The sequence below is a fragment of the Lactuca sativa genome, chromosome 9 (assembly GCF_002870075.4).
Source record: "Lactuca sativa cultivar Salinas chromosome 9, Lsat_Salinas_v11, whole genome shotgun sequence".
Classification (NCBI taxonomy): Eukaryota; Viridiplantae; Streptophyta; class Magnoliopsida; order Asterales; family Asteraceae; genus Lactuca; species Lactuca sativa.
In genome coordinates, this window is record NC_056631.2 from 14,127,087 (window position 1) to 14,144,423 (window position 17,337).

General features: G+C 41.6%; 1 protein-coding gene across 1 annotated transcript; it reads left to right on the forward strand.

Annotated features, from left to right (window-relative positions):
* Positions 1–13,392: 13,392 nt before the first annotated feature.
* LOC111880235 (putative F-box/LRR-repeat protein At5g02700) lies at positions 13,393–16,085 on the forward strand. The gene is made up of 2 exons (XM_023876647.3): positions 13,393–13,501; positions 14,130–16,085. The coding sequence occupies exon 2, from the start codon at positions 14,132–14,134 to the stop codon at positions 15,722–15,724; it is 1,593 nt and encodes a 530-aa protein (XP_023732415.1). The 5' UTR covers positions 13,393–13,501; positions 14,130–14,131; the 3' UTR covers positions 15,725–16,085.
* Positions 16,086–17,337: the final 1,252 nt, after the last annotated feature.

Here is a 17,337-nt window from a genome sequence, read left to right on the forward strand (position 1 = left end):
CTTATTTCCTGTTCTAGTTTGATGAAGGGCTTAGGGTAGGATCAGATATTCAAATGTCATGTGGGGTCAGTCGACCAGTCAGGAGATATTTAGCCTTTCCTCTAGGAAGTCAGGATTGAGTGTATGGTTATGCTTGCGAGTATTGTTAAGGAGTTGTGATGATCTTTGAGACGAATATGGGTAGGTATGGAAGGTAGTATGGGCCCATACTACTGAAAGCACAAGACCCATACACGTAGCAAGGAAGTCACAAACCCTTAGTGTTTTGTTAGGAGTTAATTCCTCGTTGTTTATATGGAATAACTGATATCTTCCTGGTGTATTTTCAGAATGGTGACTACGAGGCGATTTGAGACCGAATCCGGGTCGGGATCAGGAGCTTGCAGTCAGGGCGGACCAGCATGGTCAGGGACCATTGCTCAAATGAGGCCAGATGAGATGGATACAAGGATTAAGGAGATCCTACATGATGAGGTTGTTGCACTATTCCGGGCTCAGTTACCGGAGATGTTTGGGTCTATTAAAACCGCTATGGTTGAGTACTTTGATGAGCGTTATGCAACCATTGCTGAGACGGCTGCCCTTGTAGCCTCAGCAATAGTGGCGGCTGTAGGTGGTGGGGCAGGTCGGGCTTTTTAGTATCGAGACTTCGATAATACAAAGCCCCCGACTTTCAGAGTTCAGGACCAGATCATAGCCATGAGGTTGCTATCTGATGTTGAGGGATGCCTTTTCACGTGTTCATGCCCTGCTGACAAGAAGTTCAGGTGCACTCTGAACCTGCTGAGGTGCAGAGTTGGTGGAAACTTGTGTTGGGATTGTACTCTGATGAGTAGATGGTTGCGGTATCTTGGGATTAGTTCAGGGAGATTTTTCACACTCGCTACATTCCACGGGTTGAGCGGGAGAGGCTGGCACATGAGTTTTTGGATTTAAGACAGGGATCATAGTTGGTGATGGAGATCACCCAGATGTTTACCGAGAGGGAAATGTTTTGCCCTAAGTTTGTTTCTGAGTTGGCTCAGATGACTCGTTATTTGAGCATGCTCAAGACAGACATCAAACAGTTCGTTTCCACTCAGCGGTGTGATACTTTGCTGGAGTTATAGGAGGCCGCTAGGCGGCATGAGTTAGAGATTGAGCTTTAGTTGAGGGAGTAGAGGCAGAGCCCGGTGCAGTCGCAGCCTGTGCCAAAGCGGTTTAAAATCGCTGATTTCAGATCTGGGGGCCGGAGGGACCACACTTGTGGTAAATGCGGCAAGGCGCACGAGGGATCTTGTCGGTCATCATCGGGGTGCCACAATTGCGGCCGACAGGGTCATATGGCGAGGGATTGCTGCCAGCAGGCCCCAACACTCAACTCCAGGATATGTTACCATTATGACCAGGTTGTCCATGTAAAGGCAAACTATCTATCACTCGTTGCTAGGCTAGCACAGGCTACCTTGAGGATCACTGATGGGAGTCAGGGTAGGGAAGAGCCCCCGAAGGCTCGGGGACGTGCTTTCCAGCTCACTGCCGAGGAGGCCAGGGCAGCACCAGACGTGGTGACTGGTATGTTTCTATCCCTTATCATATTGATTATGTTTGTTTTATGCTCATATGGTTGTATCTCTGTTAGATATGTTCTTAGTGAACTCTTTTCCTGCTCTTGTGTTGTTCGACTCGGGTGCGAGTCGATCTTTTGTCTCTCAGTCATTTACTAGAGAGTTTGATTTACCCATTGGAGAGTTAGAGTGTCCGTTGCGAGTCTCTATCACCAACGAACACGAGGTTTCTACTTCTTCAGAATATCAGTGTTGCGTTCTAGAGATCTTCGGAGTATCCTTTCCGATTGATCTGATTCCTATTCCCATGGGGGTGTTTGTGTGATCATGGGAATAGACTGGCTGAGCCGTTTCGGTGCCATGATCAACTGCAAGGGTCAGTGTGTGGTAGTTCGAACCCCAAGTGAGGCAGAACTGGTTATTTATGGGGAGGACAACAGGTTGGGTTCAGGGTTTTGCTCAGCAGCCAGGGCTCGACTATATATGCATCACGGGTGAGCAGGTTATTTGGCGTATGTGGTGGATACGTGGGTCAGGGATTAGGTCTCAATTTCAGATGTTCCGTTCAGTAGAGATTTCCCTGATGTGTTTCTGAAAGGAGTTACCCAGAGTGTCACCTGAGAGGCAGGTCGAGTTCAGGATTGACCTTGTGCCAAGTGCGGCCCCTATTGCCTAGGTGTCGTACCGATTGGCACTGCCTGAGATGCAGGAGTTGTCATCATAGCTGCAGGAGCTGCTAGGAAAGCAGTTCATTCGTCCGAGCAGTTATCCGTGGGGAGCGCTGATTCTATTTGTCAAAAAGAAGGATGGTTTACACTGGATGCGCATTGACTACCGAGAGTTGAACAAGTTAACGGTGAAGAACTATTACCCTCTTCCATGGATTGATGATCTATTTGATCAGCTGCAGGGAGCATCTTGGTTCTCCAAGATAGACCTGAGGTCTTGGTACCATCAGGTCGGGGTGAGGGAAGAGGACGTGGAGAAGACCGCGGTTCGGACTCGTTACGAGCATTAGGAGTTCGGGATGATGCCATTTGATCTCACCAACACGCCGACAATGTTCACGGATCTGATGAATCGGGTGTGCATGCCGATGCTCGATCGTTTGGTTTTTGTATTCATCGATGACATCTTGGTGTATTCCAAGACTATAAAGCAGCATGAGGAGCACCTCTGTGATCTACTGAGTGTTTTGAGGTGAGAACGGCTTTATGCCAAGTTCTCGAAATGTGAGTTTTGGTTATGAGAGGTTCAGTTCCTTGGTCCGGCCAAAATCGTGGCAATGATGCAGTATGAAACTCCAAAGTCTCCCTCGGATATCAGGAGTTTCTTAGGGTTGGCAGGGTACTACCAAAGATTTATTCAGGACTTCTACAATATTGCAGTACCCCTCACTCGTCTGAAGAGGAAATGGTGGATTTCCTATGGGGCCCTAAGAAGTAGACGGCATTCGAGACCCTTCGGCTCCAGGCTTTGTGAGGCTCCAGTCTTGACACTCTCGGAGGGAGCTGCTAGGCAAGCAGTTCATCCGTCCGAGCAGTTCTCCATGGTGAGCGTCGATTCTATTTGTCAAAAAGAAGGATAGATCACACCAGATGTGCATTGATTACCGGGAGTTGAACAAGTTAACAGTGAAGAAGTGTTACCCTCTTCCACAGATTGATGATCTCTTTGATCAGCTGTAGGGAGCATCTTGGTTCTCCAAGATAGACCTAAGGTCCTGCTACCATCAGGTCAGGGTGAGGGAGGAGGATGTGGAGAGGACCGTGTTCTGGACTCGTTACGGGCATTACGAGTTTGTGTTCTGGAGTTGGGGGCCGTGGTGTTCGCCCTCAAGATCTGACATCATTATTTGTATGGGGTTCGGTGTACCATATACACGGACTACAAGAGCTTGAAGTATTTGATGGATCAACCCAACCTGAATATGCGTCAGAGGAGATGGTTGGATGTGGTGAAGGATTACGACTGCGAGATCCTGTACCACCCGGGAAAAGCTAATGTTGTAGCTGATGCCCTGAGTCGCAGGGCGGAGAGTGCCCCGATAAGAGATGTTTTTTAAGATTGACAGTGATGACCCCGGTGTTGGACACCATTCGAGAGGCCCAGGCAGAGGCAGTGATACCGGAGAACCGTAAGAGGGAACGGGTGATCAGGCAGGTGTCCGAGTTCGTGACGGATAGTCGAGGGCTGATGACCTTTCAGGGTCGGATTTGGGTGTCGTATGCAGGCGAGGCACGTACCATTCTGATGGAGGAGGCGCATAGATTGAGGTTCTCGATCCATCCCGGGGCCACGAAGATGTATTTGGACCTAAGGAGAGATTATTGGTGGCCCTATATGAAGAGGGATGTCGCATGGTTTGTCGAGAGGTGCTTGACCTGTCGCAAGGTTAAGGCCGAACACTAGCGTCCGCATGGCAAGTTGCAGCCGCTTGAGGTTCCCCAGTGGAAGTAGGAACAGATTTCCATGGATTTCATCACCAAATTGCCGAGGACCGCGAGGGGTGTCGATGCAATTTGGGTGATCGTCGATCGGCTGACGAAGAGCGCACATTTTCTTGTTGGATTAGTGTCTAAGTCCATAACTATTTTGGTATGTACTTGACCCGATGGTGCATGGTCCTTTTGGGTTGCCTTCACCAAAGCAACTTGATTGGAGAAATAAATAGAGAGAGGTTATTATGATTTATTAATATGTTATAAGAATAATATATTAAATGAGAAATCATATTTGTTTAATTAATATTGGTCAATAATTAATTAAGAATTAATTTTGTGATCAAATGTAATTAATTAAACTAGAGGGGCTGAATTGTAATTATGTGATAGTTGCAAAATAGGGCAATGGTTATCCTTGTTAAAGGATGGACGAATTCAAGGATAAGGATATCCTTAAAATCATCCAAGGTCCAAGAGATAGGGTTTTCAAGGCTTATCTTATGATTGCTTGATGGACAAGTAACTAGATAAGGATAAGGACTGAAATCCTAATCCCAACCCTATATAAAGACCCCTAAGGCCTTAGGATTTCGTACACTTGATCCCTAGAGCATCTAAGGACGAATTTCTACCTCTCTCCTCTCTCTCTTTATACCTTCTCCACTTGCTTATGGTGTTTGTAAGCCATTAGTGGAGTGACACTTGTGACTCTAAGCCTTCCAAAGCCAATTCAAGGAGGAATTGGGATTGTTATTGCTACATAACAATCAAGGTAACATCTTAAACCTAATTATATGTTAATATCGATTTCCATATGCTAGAATTAGGGTTTATAGTCTTGGATTCAAAGCATGTACAATAGAGAAACCTAGATCCAAGCATTAGGGTTTGTATGAGCACATAGGATGTCTTATGACCAAAACCCATCATTTCTTGCTATCAACGAGAGCTCTTCTGCTGAGAGGTTGGCAGAGTTGTATGTGAGGGAGGTGGTATCGCATCATGGGGTACCGATCTTGATTGTGTCAGATCGAGATGTACGTTTCACTTCGATGTTCTGGAGGAAGTTCCACGAGGAGTTGGGTACGAGGTTGCATTTCAGTACCACCTACCACCCCCAGACAGACGGACAGAGTGAACAGACAATTCAGACGCTCGAGGACATGCTTCGAGCATGTGTGTTGGACTTCGGAGGAAGTTGGGACACGTACTTACCGTTGGCTGAGTTTTCCTACAACAACAACCATCATTCTAGTATTAGTATGCCTCCCTTCGAGTTGTTGTACGGGAGGAGGTGTCGGACTTGTTGGGTTTTGAGCAATCTAACACTTCCTAAGTGTGCATGCAACCCTAATAAACCTTGGATCTATGTTTGTCTAAATACATGCAAAATAATAATTTTCCAAGGTTCATAATCTATCTAACATGGCATGGGGTACTTTTAAACATAAAAGAATTAGATGAGATTACATACCTTTTGATGATGAGTTCAATTCCTAAGGAGTTTGAGAGCCAAGAACCAATAGTGTGAATGCCTCAAATGGAATCACAAATCACCACAAACTCATGGAAAACTTTGAGAGAGTGTATACACACTTATAAAGTCGGCCACACACTAACACACATACTCTAGTAACACTAGTCACACTAGTTACCCTTAGGGGCCATTTCATGCAACATAAGCATGCTTATATAGTGTACATGATTAGGGTGAAACCCTAATAACCCATGTCTTTTCCTTTCCAAGGATCCATGGGTTAAAAGCTCCATGGATCATCCATGGACTTCCATATAAGCCTAGCCCATTAACAAATGAGTGTTAGCCTACACTATATAAAACCAATAGCCCACAATTTAATTAGTCTTTCTTTTAATCTCTAAATTAATTCATAATTAATTTAAGACTAATACTAATTAAATAACATAACTTCATATTAATATATTATAACTTATAATATATTAATAAGATATGTGTATAACTCTCATAAAATTATCCATAAATAGTTCGGGTGAGATGCAACCCAAATGGACCATGCCGGGTCGGGTCAAGTATATACCAAATAAGTTATGGACTTAGACACCTTATCCAACAGGACTCCCATTTGCTATGAAGAGGTAGGACAACGTGTGATGGGTAGCACTGAGATAGTGCTTCAGACGACAGAGCAGATACAGCAGGTTAGACAGAAGTTACTGACAGATCAGAGTCGTCAGAAGAGTTATGCGGATCGGCGACGATCCGAGCTAGAGTTCCAGGTGGGTGACCTTGTACTCCTGAAAGTATCCCCTTGGAAAAGAGTGATCCGATTCAGGAAGAGGGGCAAGTTGGGGCCCCGGTACATCGGTTCATTCAGGGTGACCGCGAGGGTGGGCAAGGTAGCATATCGGTTGGAGCTACCTGCGGAGTTGAGCCAGATTCATGATACCTTCCACGTGTCTTAGTTGAGGAAGTGTATAGCCGACGAGTCGGCGGTGGTACCATTGGAGGATATTCAGGTGGATGCGAGCCTGAATTATGCGGTGAGGCCAATCGCGATCCGGGATCGGAAGGTCAAAGTTCTGAGGAACAAGGAGGTGTCACGGGTGCTTGTCCAGTGGCAACATCGGAAGGGGTCCGAGCTGACCTGGGAGCCGGAGTTGGAGATGCGAGAGCAGCATCCAGAGTTGTTTGTCGAGCAGGACTTCGAGGGCGAAGTTTGATTCTAATGGGGGAGAATTGTAACATCCGGATTCCCAGGTATCTTAATTTAAGTATTTTATATTGAATTTTAGAGGGGGACTCGGCGAGTAGGCGCCCAGACTCGCCGAGTTGGATCGCGATGTTTTGGTCTGATTTAATGACGGACTCGGCGAGTCCATACGTGGCCTCGGCGAGTCCACGGTGTTTAATGAAACCCTAATTTCTCAGGTTTGGGACCTATTTAAGGACCCTTATAGCCACCATTTGCGGCTACCAGACCCTTAAGAGAAACCCTAATAGTGCTTGAGCATTTGTGAGAGAGAAGAAGCCATTATTGGACCTATGTGGGTTGGTTTTGCAAGAAGAAGTTGATTCCATCTTAGAGGAGGCTAAGGAGATTGCTTATTTGTGGATTTCAAGTAGAGGACATCATCCTTGAGGTAGTATATTGATCCTTCTTCTGTTTTGTTAAAGAATCCATGGATCTAGGGTTTTCTATACCCTTTATTGGGTTGATTTGTTGAGAATATGGTCCCTTATCATGTTGATATATCAAATATGGATCCATAGTGGTCCAGAGAACTTATTCCATCTTGCTTTATGAGGAGTTATGGAAGAAATGGACTTAGGATGTTGTATTTGGGGCTAAATCATCAAGTAGAGTCATTTGGACGTTGCATGAGTATCAAGTTCAAACCTTTACGTGTTTATTGAGCTTGGGAAGGTTAAATCTATGGATTAGAGGAACAGATCTGACCTCAGAAGGTCATTTGTGTGTGAGCATGGAATGAACTCGCCGAGTCCATGAGCGGACTCGACGAGTCGAGTCGGGTTGCCCCGCGACTCGCGACCTGTGACGACCCGTGGAGTATAGGGTTGACTCAGCGAGTCAAGAGAGGACAAGGGGAAAAGAGGGCAGGCATGTACTCGCCTAGTCACCCTAGTGCACTCGGTGAGTCGGGTCAAAGTTTGACCGTTGACTTTCGTTAACTTTAGGGTTCTGGTCAAGACTGATTCAGGAGAGTTCAGGAAAGGGTAGAATGGCCTTCTACCCAGTCTGTAGAGATGATATCATGAGAAAGTATTGATCGGGAATGTTATTAAATAATAGGAGGAGGCTAGGTCGGGACATTGAGCATGAGAGTTTATCCGACTTCATCGAGGTGAGTCTTCTCACTATACGGTACCTAGAGTGGTATTTATCTGTAGACTGGAGGGTCTTGTGTGCTATGTGTATGTATGAGATTATGTGCATTATGATATATGTATGTTATATGTTGTATAGACCGGACCGAAGGGTCCAACGATATAGACAGGACCGAAGGGTCCAACGATATAGACCGGACCGAAGGGTCCAACGATAGAGACCGGACCGAAGGGTCCAACGATATAGACCGGACCGACGGGTCCAACGAGCTACGGGACTGGAGGGTTCCGCTGAGACACTTCGACTGAAGGGTTGAATTATAGCCTCGAGTGGCGTATGTGTTGTATGTGGTATTTTTGGGAACTCACTAAGCATTTATGCTTACAGTGGTTGTGTGATGTGTTTCAGGTACTAGCGAGGATCACGGGAAGGGGTCGGCATGATCCGTACACACTTATGGAGTTATGATATTGAGATCTTGGGACATGTTTTGTTATGTTACAGTGGACACCTTATATTTTCGTGATTATTGTGTGAATGAAAGAATGTTTTAAAATGAAAAATTGTTTTGAAAAATTACGTCGTTACATCTAGTGAGGGGTTGTCGTGAATCAGAGGGCTCTGGGTGAAATGCAAGCGTAGATCCATGGATCTCGGGTTATGAGTTGAGTATCGGGTTGGTTTTTGGGTGAGATCTCGAGATAGGAAACGCGTGTGTTTATGTGCAGGATTTCTTTTCGGTGGGGTAAGAATTAGGGTATCTATATGTCGAGGGCATAAATCAAAGGGTTCAAGGGTAAGGAATGGATTCAGTTTTGATGATAGATTAAGACTTTGTGATTGTGTCTTGGATTGGTTCTATTCGTGAAGGGCATCAAGATAAGTCAAGGCGGTATTATTGATTTGGATCTCATGTGTGGAGTCGCTTGTTATTCGGAGAATATGTTAGGTCACTTGCAGTTTGGGTTAAATAATCTCAGAGTAAAATATTTGACCATGTTGCACAGCTCTCGTTTGATTCTAACCGTTGCACAGATGAGTCCTCTACTCGAAGGATTATCTGAGCCTTATGTCAAGTATGAGTGTTCCGCAACAATAATGGGCAATGATTTTGTTCCATCAGAAGCATCAAGTCAATCAAGGGTTGGAAGCGTTATGTTTAAGTTTGGGCTTCAATGAGGTTTTGGTCTGGTAATGGTACAGTATGGGCGGTCTGTCGGGGAGTCAGGCCAATTCGAGATTTCAGATTTCAGGTATATTAAGGTTGGTTGTTTGCATGGGACTATGGATTCCTCTTCTTCGAGTTGGAAAGTTCTTCTTGGGTTGGGTTCGGTTGCCTTGGGAAGGTCATTGTATGCTCAAGGTTGTGATTGTGTTCCTCAAGTTGTCAGGCACTGGGGATGATAAAGAACGATTTCGAGGATAAAAACGAATTTAAGTGGGAGAGAGTTGTGACGCTCGATTTCAAATTGCTTCATTATTCGGGGCTATGGCCCGATCATCAGTTATCACAAGGCTTAGGACCTTGGAGAAGAAAGGATTTGGCCCTTTTTGGATGTGGGTGTTATAGTCTAATTGATCCAGGTGTTCGTTTGTGTTTCGGAGCCCAAGGGTATAGTCGTAATTTGATAACTCGGTCCTTTATGAATTTTGGGTTTTTGTTCGGAAGTTCTTAGGTGAAGGTGAGTTGATAGAAGTGTAGGTCTTCTCGTCACTTTTTCGTGGATATAAAGTTCGTTGGAAACAGACTTAAGACGAAGGAGTTATGGCCAATTGAAGATCACAAGAATTGGAGCTTGGTCGAGTACGCTGGGAGTACTCACCAAGTACGCGAGGTGTAATGGTTTAAATGGTTGCAGGTGGTCTTTGAGTATGTTGAGCGTACTAATTGGTACGCGGGGCGTACTCCCTTCAACACCAAACCCTCATTTTTAGGGTTTTACCTCTATTTAAGCATCTTATCTTCATAAGTCTTGACCCTTATCAGCCTCCTAAACCCTGATATTCGACTCTTAACCACCATCTTGGAGTTCTCAAGCTTTTGTATATGATTTTGGAGTGTTCTCGAGCATTTGAAGAGGTTGAATATTGTTGAAGGATCATCTTTTGGAGTGGGGCTTGTAGATCCAGAAGTTTCTCATCCTTTTCCATCTATTGAATGTAAAAAGCTCTCATCTTGGCATCTCTTTGGTTAGATCTTATTTGGGGTGGTTTGTAGTCCCTTTCGTTTGTATTTATGATTTTGAGCTTGCCCCAAGATTTTGGACACTAGATCTGGACGTTTTAGGTGTCCCAAATGCATAAAAATGTGATCTTGATAGTTAATATAAACTCATACATGTGGTTTAGACTTTTTGATGAAGTTGGAAAGTAAGAACTTAGATTTGGGACCCATTGAGCCATGCAAAAGCTCAAAGTTAACAAGTTTATGGATTAAGGCATGTTTTGGATCTAGATCTGAGCATTGGAAGTCTTGGCTTAAGGGATTAAGACGTTTTCTATATCAGTTGTGGGCAGGGTCAGTACGCAGGACGTACCTCCTCGTATGCGAGGCGTACTGAGTTTCTTGGGCGTACGCTTAGCGTACCCACTAAGTACGCGAGGTGTACTCGGTCAAAGAGGACTTTACATTTTGGGCTTTAAGTTTGGGCTTTCTTTTTGGCTTGGGTGTTTGATTTATTAATGGGCCATCTGAGTACAAGTGTTCTGGACTAAGTAGAATGGTTGGGCTTTAGGGTAAGGCTCATATAAGGAGGTTGGGCTCAATTTGGAAAATTGGTTCATAATTGGGCCTTGGTTGATTAATTGGCTTTTGGGCCTTTTAGAGTGTGAGTTTGGGCCTTAGTATTTGACTAAGCTAGGTTAGGGGTAAAATGGTCTTTTTACCCCGAGTATGGATTTATGGATATGGATTGGGACCCCAAGTGTTGATTTGGTGTTGTTTTGATGTTGATAGTTCGGGGATCTGTCAACCAGCGGTCAGGGATTTTCTATATTCAGCAGTGCGAGGTGAGTCTCCTCACTATGTTTAGAGGGTTGAAGGCACCAATGCCGACCCATGGTTTGTTATGCTTCGTATGCTTGTTGTCTGCGTGATTCTTGCATGTGTTATGTGTTTTATGTTTACCGAGCAGAGCTTAATGAGTATATTGTATGTGTTTTTATGTTACCATGTACGACCTGATATCGGGCGGGGCCCAAAGGCTAGTCTGTATGCTATTTATCTCTATGATTATGGCATGTGTTGTGTGTTTATATGTTTATACGTCTATATGCTTATACCGGGCAGGGCCCGATGTCAGGCGGGGCCTAATGACTGACATATATGTTTACCTAGCAGGGCTCGATGTCGGACGGGGTCCAATGTCGGGCGCGACCTGATGAAGGGCACGACCCATTATGTGATTTTATGTATGTTTGGTATTAGTTATCTTGAGGAACTCATTAAGCTTTGTGTTTATGATTTTCAGTTTATGTTTCAGGTACTTTGGTTTTCAAATGGAAGAGCTCGGGATGATTGCAGAGCACACACCACATGTTTCCGCATTCTGTGATTTACTCTGATTCGATGATGTTTTGCTAAATCTTGATAAACTTGGTTTTTTGGAAATGATATGTATTAACGATTTATTAATCTAAAAACGAAATTTTTTTGTCATTATTTATGGGACGTTACACTATTCGAAGGACTGCTACAAAATTTTCGTTATATTGTCCCGAAGGCAAACAACGTGGTGTTCAAGTTTACAGTGGCAAATTTTCCTTTGATGAACTTAAATGATCTCATCATAGTTACAAAGATTCTGAGCAATGTTGATGTGTCGAAAGTTACAGAGACAAACAAGGATGCTTTTTTTTTTCTTGGGTTTGCTCATATCATGGCATTTCTTGAAAGTTATTATGAAAATTTAGCTATCACTGATATTGATCTTGCCTTAGCTATCAACAAGACTTCGAAAGTGCCACAACCGTTGCTGCAAGGAAAAATGAACATTGATGAATTCGAAGATCGTGAGATCATTCATCTACCATTTGGTATGGTATTCCAAGGAAAGAATAAGAAGGGGAAGTCAGCCAAGTTTTTATTTCAAGTAACTGATATTGAGAGATACACGAACTCTCATTACATGAATCTCTTAAATCGCGTCAACATCTGCAAAAAGAATGATAATGAAGACAAAGTAGAGATTAGAAAGATCATTCTATGGTATATGGAGATTCATAGGGAGCTTTTGCAGACATTGAAGATGATAGCTTGAAGTTTCGACTGTTCTCACTAAGGGGGAGATTGTAGGGTCGAAAGTAGATAGTGAAAGTTAAAAGCTATGTCTTTCGTTATGTGTCTGTAAGTATCGGAAGCAGAGTACTTTAGGCATGTTATCTATTTACAATGCATTCTAGTTTCGTTACGTCATGTATAGTCTTTGTATTTTTTGTACGTCTGTTGTACCCTATAAATAGGATAAGTACTTAGGTCAGAGCATTGGTTCGAACACTTTCATCATACTTTGTACTCTTACTCTCTATACTCTTCAGACGTGAAATTGAGCCAATCAAATTTTATTTAGATCCTTGTATCTTTTGTTGATTTTACTTAATCAATTGATTAATTCGTTGTTTTTAACACAATAGAGTTGTCTCTTCGGTGCTTTCCTGCCAACGAAATTAAATGAACAACTGAGTTTCGAAGTATGTAAATTGGAAAGTGGAAAGGGAGAACGCAAATTGGTTAATGGATGGAATGGAAGAATCGATTGAGACTAAGGTTACGTGACATACGTCTGGAGGGTTGGGCACTTAGGCTTCACTTCACAATTCACAACACAAAGGATTGGGGTGGGTAATTAAATGAGTTTGTATGTTTTAAATTTTTATTATTTATATATAAAAAATAATATATAATAAAACAAAATACAAATCCATTTAAAAAAAATTTATATATATAAATCCTACGGTCTTTTCCGATTTTATACGACTTGAAAAATTTGAAACCGTAAAACCAAACCGTTCATTACGGTTTGAAAAATTTGAAACTGCAAACTAAACCGTAAAAAGAGATACAAACCGTAAAATGAAACAGATGACCGGTTTGACTGGTTTTACGGTTTCAAAGGATTAGGGTGGGTAATTAAATGAGTTTGTAAGTTTTAAATTTTTATTATTTATATATAAAAAAATAATATATAATAAAACAAAATACAAATCCATTAAAAAAAATAATTTATATATATAAATCTTACGGTCCATTCCGATTTTATACGACTTAAAAAATTTGAAACAGTAAACCAAACCGCTCATTACGGTTTGAAAAGTTTGAAACCGCAAACTAAACCGTAAAAAGAAATACAAACCATAAAACGAAACAGATGACCGGCTTGACTGGTTTTACGGTTTCAAACCGAACCGTAAATACCCTAGTTCACATGTTCATTCGTGTATATTTTATCACGAGAAGGAGACCTAGTTCCATTTATATTTCGAAAACAACAAATAACTGAATTTAAAAATAATAATATTATAATAATAATAATAATAATAATAATAATAATAATAATAACTTGATTAAGAAAAACTATAAAACCATATTTACTCTATGACTACAATCCTGATTATTGATAGTAGCCCTAGATCTTGAATAACAGTGATTGCTCTGGCCCTCAACGAACCGGCTGCTGCTTATCAGGTAAATCCTCCAATTTGTTTTGCATCTTGTTGGCTGGTTTGGTGGATGTAATTGGAGGCATAAACTACGGCGAGCGACTAAACTCGAAATTACAAGATTGGGTTTTTCTTATAAGTTTGGAATTCTCAATGATGTTTGTCTGTCTTGATTTTGTTTGTACCGATACGAAGAGAAATTTTGAAACTTTTTGTGGTTTTGAACCTACACGATGAGAAATTTCGAAACCTTTTGTGGTTTTGAACAGATACGTAAAGAAATTTTGAAACTTTTTGTGGTTTTGGTATTTGGTAAATGAGCCTGGGCTTACCCAGGTAATCCGTTTTAGGGCTTTTTGGATGGTGTTGTTTCATACCCACCGTATTCGTGTAATTGAGCAGCTGAACATGATTTCAAGTTGTGTGTTTGTAGTTGAGTCAAAACCCCTAAATATGAATATGTTTGTTAGTAGTAGGTAAAGCATACACCACACTGTATATGAGTTTTTGTTTGGTTTTAGTGACTGAAACGAAGTGTATGTAGTAGGTTATTTTGGTTTTTGGTGATTTCATACTCTGTTATATGTATCATGAGATAAGATGATCTGATGATGTGTTGTTATATTATGATTTATTTATGCATGGGTTTGAAGGGATGAGACGAGAAGTAGAAGATGTTGTGGAGTTGATGCAGCACATACAATCACGGTTGCCGATAACAGAAGCGGCCCGCACGAGCGTGTTGTCCAAGTCATGGCTACACGCTTGGCATACTATTCCTATCCTCAGGTTTTGTGTTCGCAGCGAACAAAATGGAAACGGCATGAAGTTGGTGGATGTGGACCACACTCTGATAAGGTATCTCCGTGACAACATACCAATTGAAAGGTTTGAGCTTCTTATCGACATTGAGAACCAGGAGTCAGCTTCTCATGCTGAAAAATGGATTGGTCCTGTGGTAACTACCAAAGCTTCTTGTCTCAAAGAGTTATCCCTCTCACTCTTCCTTTATGGTGCCCCGTTTACATTGCCAGATGAGATACTCTCGTCGGGTGAAAACCTGAGTAAGATAGACGTTTCATCCCCGCTGAGGCACCATTCTGTTATTTGGATGACAACGACTACTCCTACTCCTGTGATCAACTGTGTGTCCCTACGAGAGCTGCAATTGGATGGTGTGTGCATAGGTGAAGAGGCACTCCATGACATATTGTCGTCTTGTAGCCGGCTTGAGAAGATTGTGCTTATACATTCTTGCAAGGGGTTCAAAACCATCAAGGTTAAAAACCTCCCTTGTCTTTATGAATTGACAATATCTTCTTCTTCACAAGATGTTCATAATACTGCTTTGGAAATCAGTCATGTCCCAAATCTCGGCGTGTTTACCTGCGATCTACCTTTTCTATTCAAAGCCCCTGCCCCGCATTCAATATCATTAGGAAGCAGCGTGACAGAGTTAACCCTAGGTGGTTATGGTATGGTAACTGGCAACGCGTGTCTGAAAATGATCGAATCGGGATTTCCTTTTCTTGAGAGTTTAACACTTGATGATATGAGATCTTGGAAGTCGGAAAGCTTCCATTTCACATGTGCTTCCATCAAGAATTTGACCCTGCGGGATTGCCAAAGCATGCTTACGGACATACAAGTTCATGCTCCAAAATTAAATTTTTTCTGGTTCGGTGGGGCCGCATTGCCTACTCTCTTGTTTCCTGTCTCTAGTACTCTCTTCAAGCAAATCTTTTCACTCAGTCTCAGCCTTCCTGTTGATGTGTATTTTTTTCTTAAGATGAGGGAAGCACTCGCGTTATCATGCAAGTGCGACATTTATATAATAACTTACAACTATACTACTACTATGTTGCCATTCGACGACATCGACATGGATGATCTAAGAACAAGGCTCCTCTTGTTTCCTCCTGCTATGAACGTGCAACATCTGTGGTTTGGAACAGTAGATGATGAATGCCTGTGGGAACGATCCCTATTTTTTGATGCATTCTTTGAGATTTGCCATCCCAAGTATGTATATGCAAAGCCAGACTCGTACTTCAGACAAAACAATCACTTTTGCAGACTCATGCTGAGGGAGGTCTTGGAGAAGAATACCACCCCATATTGGCCTCATTACCTGGAACATGTTCGAATAAGAAGGGATCGTTATCAAAAATGGGAAACCCTAACAAATTCCCACACAAGCCTTCTGGCTTCTAGTGTCTACATGATCTTCAATCTAAAGTGGCGTTAGTTATTGTGGGTTGGGTCATGTCTTTTTTTTTTTTTTTTTTCATGTTTGTTTTGTAATAAGAAGACTGAACCGGAACCCGTATTGGCCTCATTACCTGAAACATATTCAAATGAGAAAGACTCGTCATCAAAAATGGGAAACCCTTAACAAATTCCCAGAAGCTTTCTAGACGGGTCGGCTCCTCACTTCAATCTAAAGTGGCGTTAGTTAACCGACATGTCTGTGTGGGTTGGGTCATTTGTTTTATTATTTCATGTTTTTGTTGTTTTATGTATGTTTCGTGTTGCAAACATATCGTTATTGGATAGCAATGTTTAGTGTGCTTTATTCTAATTATACAGATACCTTATTTTACCCATCATTTATGAGTTGTTTGGGCTTTGATATTGACTTTGAAGTTTGGATTTAGGGAAGTTGTAGAATTAATCTTGATGAGTTTGATGATGTTTTAGCAATTAACAATGTTTATCTTTGAAATGCTTCTTTGTTGAATGCATTGATTTTTTTTTATAAAGTGCTGACTTTGAAACTAAATAATGAATTTTTGAAGAACCGATAACCGAACGGAATACCCCTATAAGGTCTAATTTCGGTTCTTCAGTCAACAGTCATCCCTAATGGAACCTTAATCATTTTAGGTATGATAAAGGCCAAAATTAAATTGTAAAGGTCGTCTATGTTACAACTGAAAAAAGTTAAATTTATTAAGAAAAACCATAAAACGGACCAAATATGCAACTTACTCTAAAACAAAAATCTTGTTCGGAGGAAAATAGATAAAGCATGAGCCCTAGATCATGAATAACAGTGACTTCTTTCACCCTCGACAAACCAATTGCTTATCGGGTAAATCCTCCAATTTGTTTTGCATTTTGTTGCCTGCTTTGGTGGACTTAAATCCTACATATGAACAATCGAAGACATAAAGTACAACGACTAAACTCGAAGTTATAAGATTGAGTTTTTCGTGTAAGTTTGGAACCCATGGTATCTATCAATGTCTATCTGTCTTGATCTTGTTTTTGTAGCGATACGAAAGAGAAATTTTGAAACTTTTTGCGGTTTTGAAGATATTTAAAGCTATTTGGTATTCTTGGCTTCAATTCATGGTTCAATCAACATCCACTACAAAAATAAACACCTACAGGGACGACATTTGTCGTCACTATAGGCTCCCTATAGGGACGACCTATCGAAGGCATAGAGTTGACAATTTTTTATTGACTCTTGAAGATACAAGGACGACTTCTTGTCTCAACATGTTAAGCTGGAAAAGATATGGGTTTGACGCGTTCTTGAAGCACCTATAGAGACGGCCTATCGCTCTAATAAATAACAAAAATTGAAAATAATATTTTTTTAATCGGAAATTAAGCTTTTGGGATAAATATAGGGACGACTTATAGTCCCCGTAGCTTTCTATGCCCAATATATATATATATATATATATATATATATATATATATATATATATATATATATATATATATATATATATATATATATATATATATATATATATATATTAATCTATTTAATTGGAAAATAAGAAAATGACATCGTTTGTTTGTGGTTATAGGGACGATAGGTCATCCCCATAGGGTTATGATCTG

Coding starts and splice junctions, on each gene's coding strand:
- LOC111880235 (XM_023876647.3), top strand. CDS start 14,132: ATGAGACGAGAAGTAGAAGATGTTGTGGAGTTGATGCAGCACATACAA.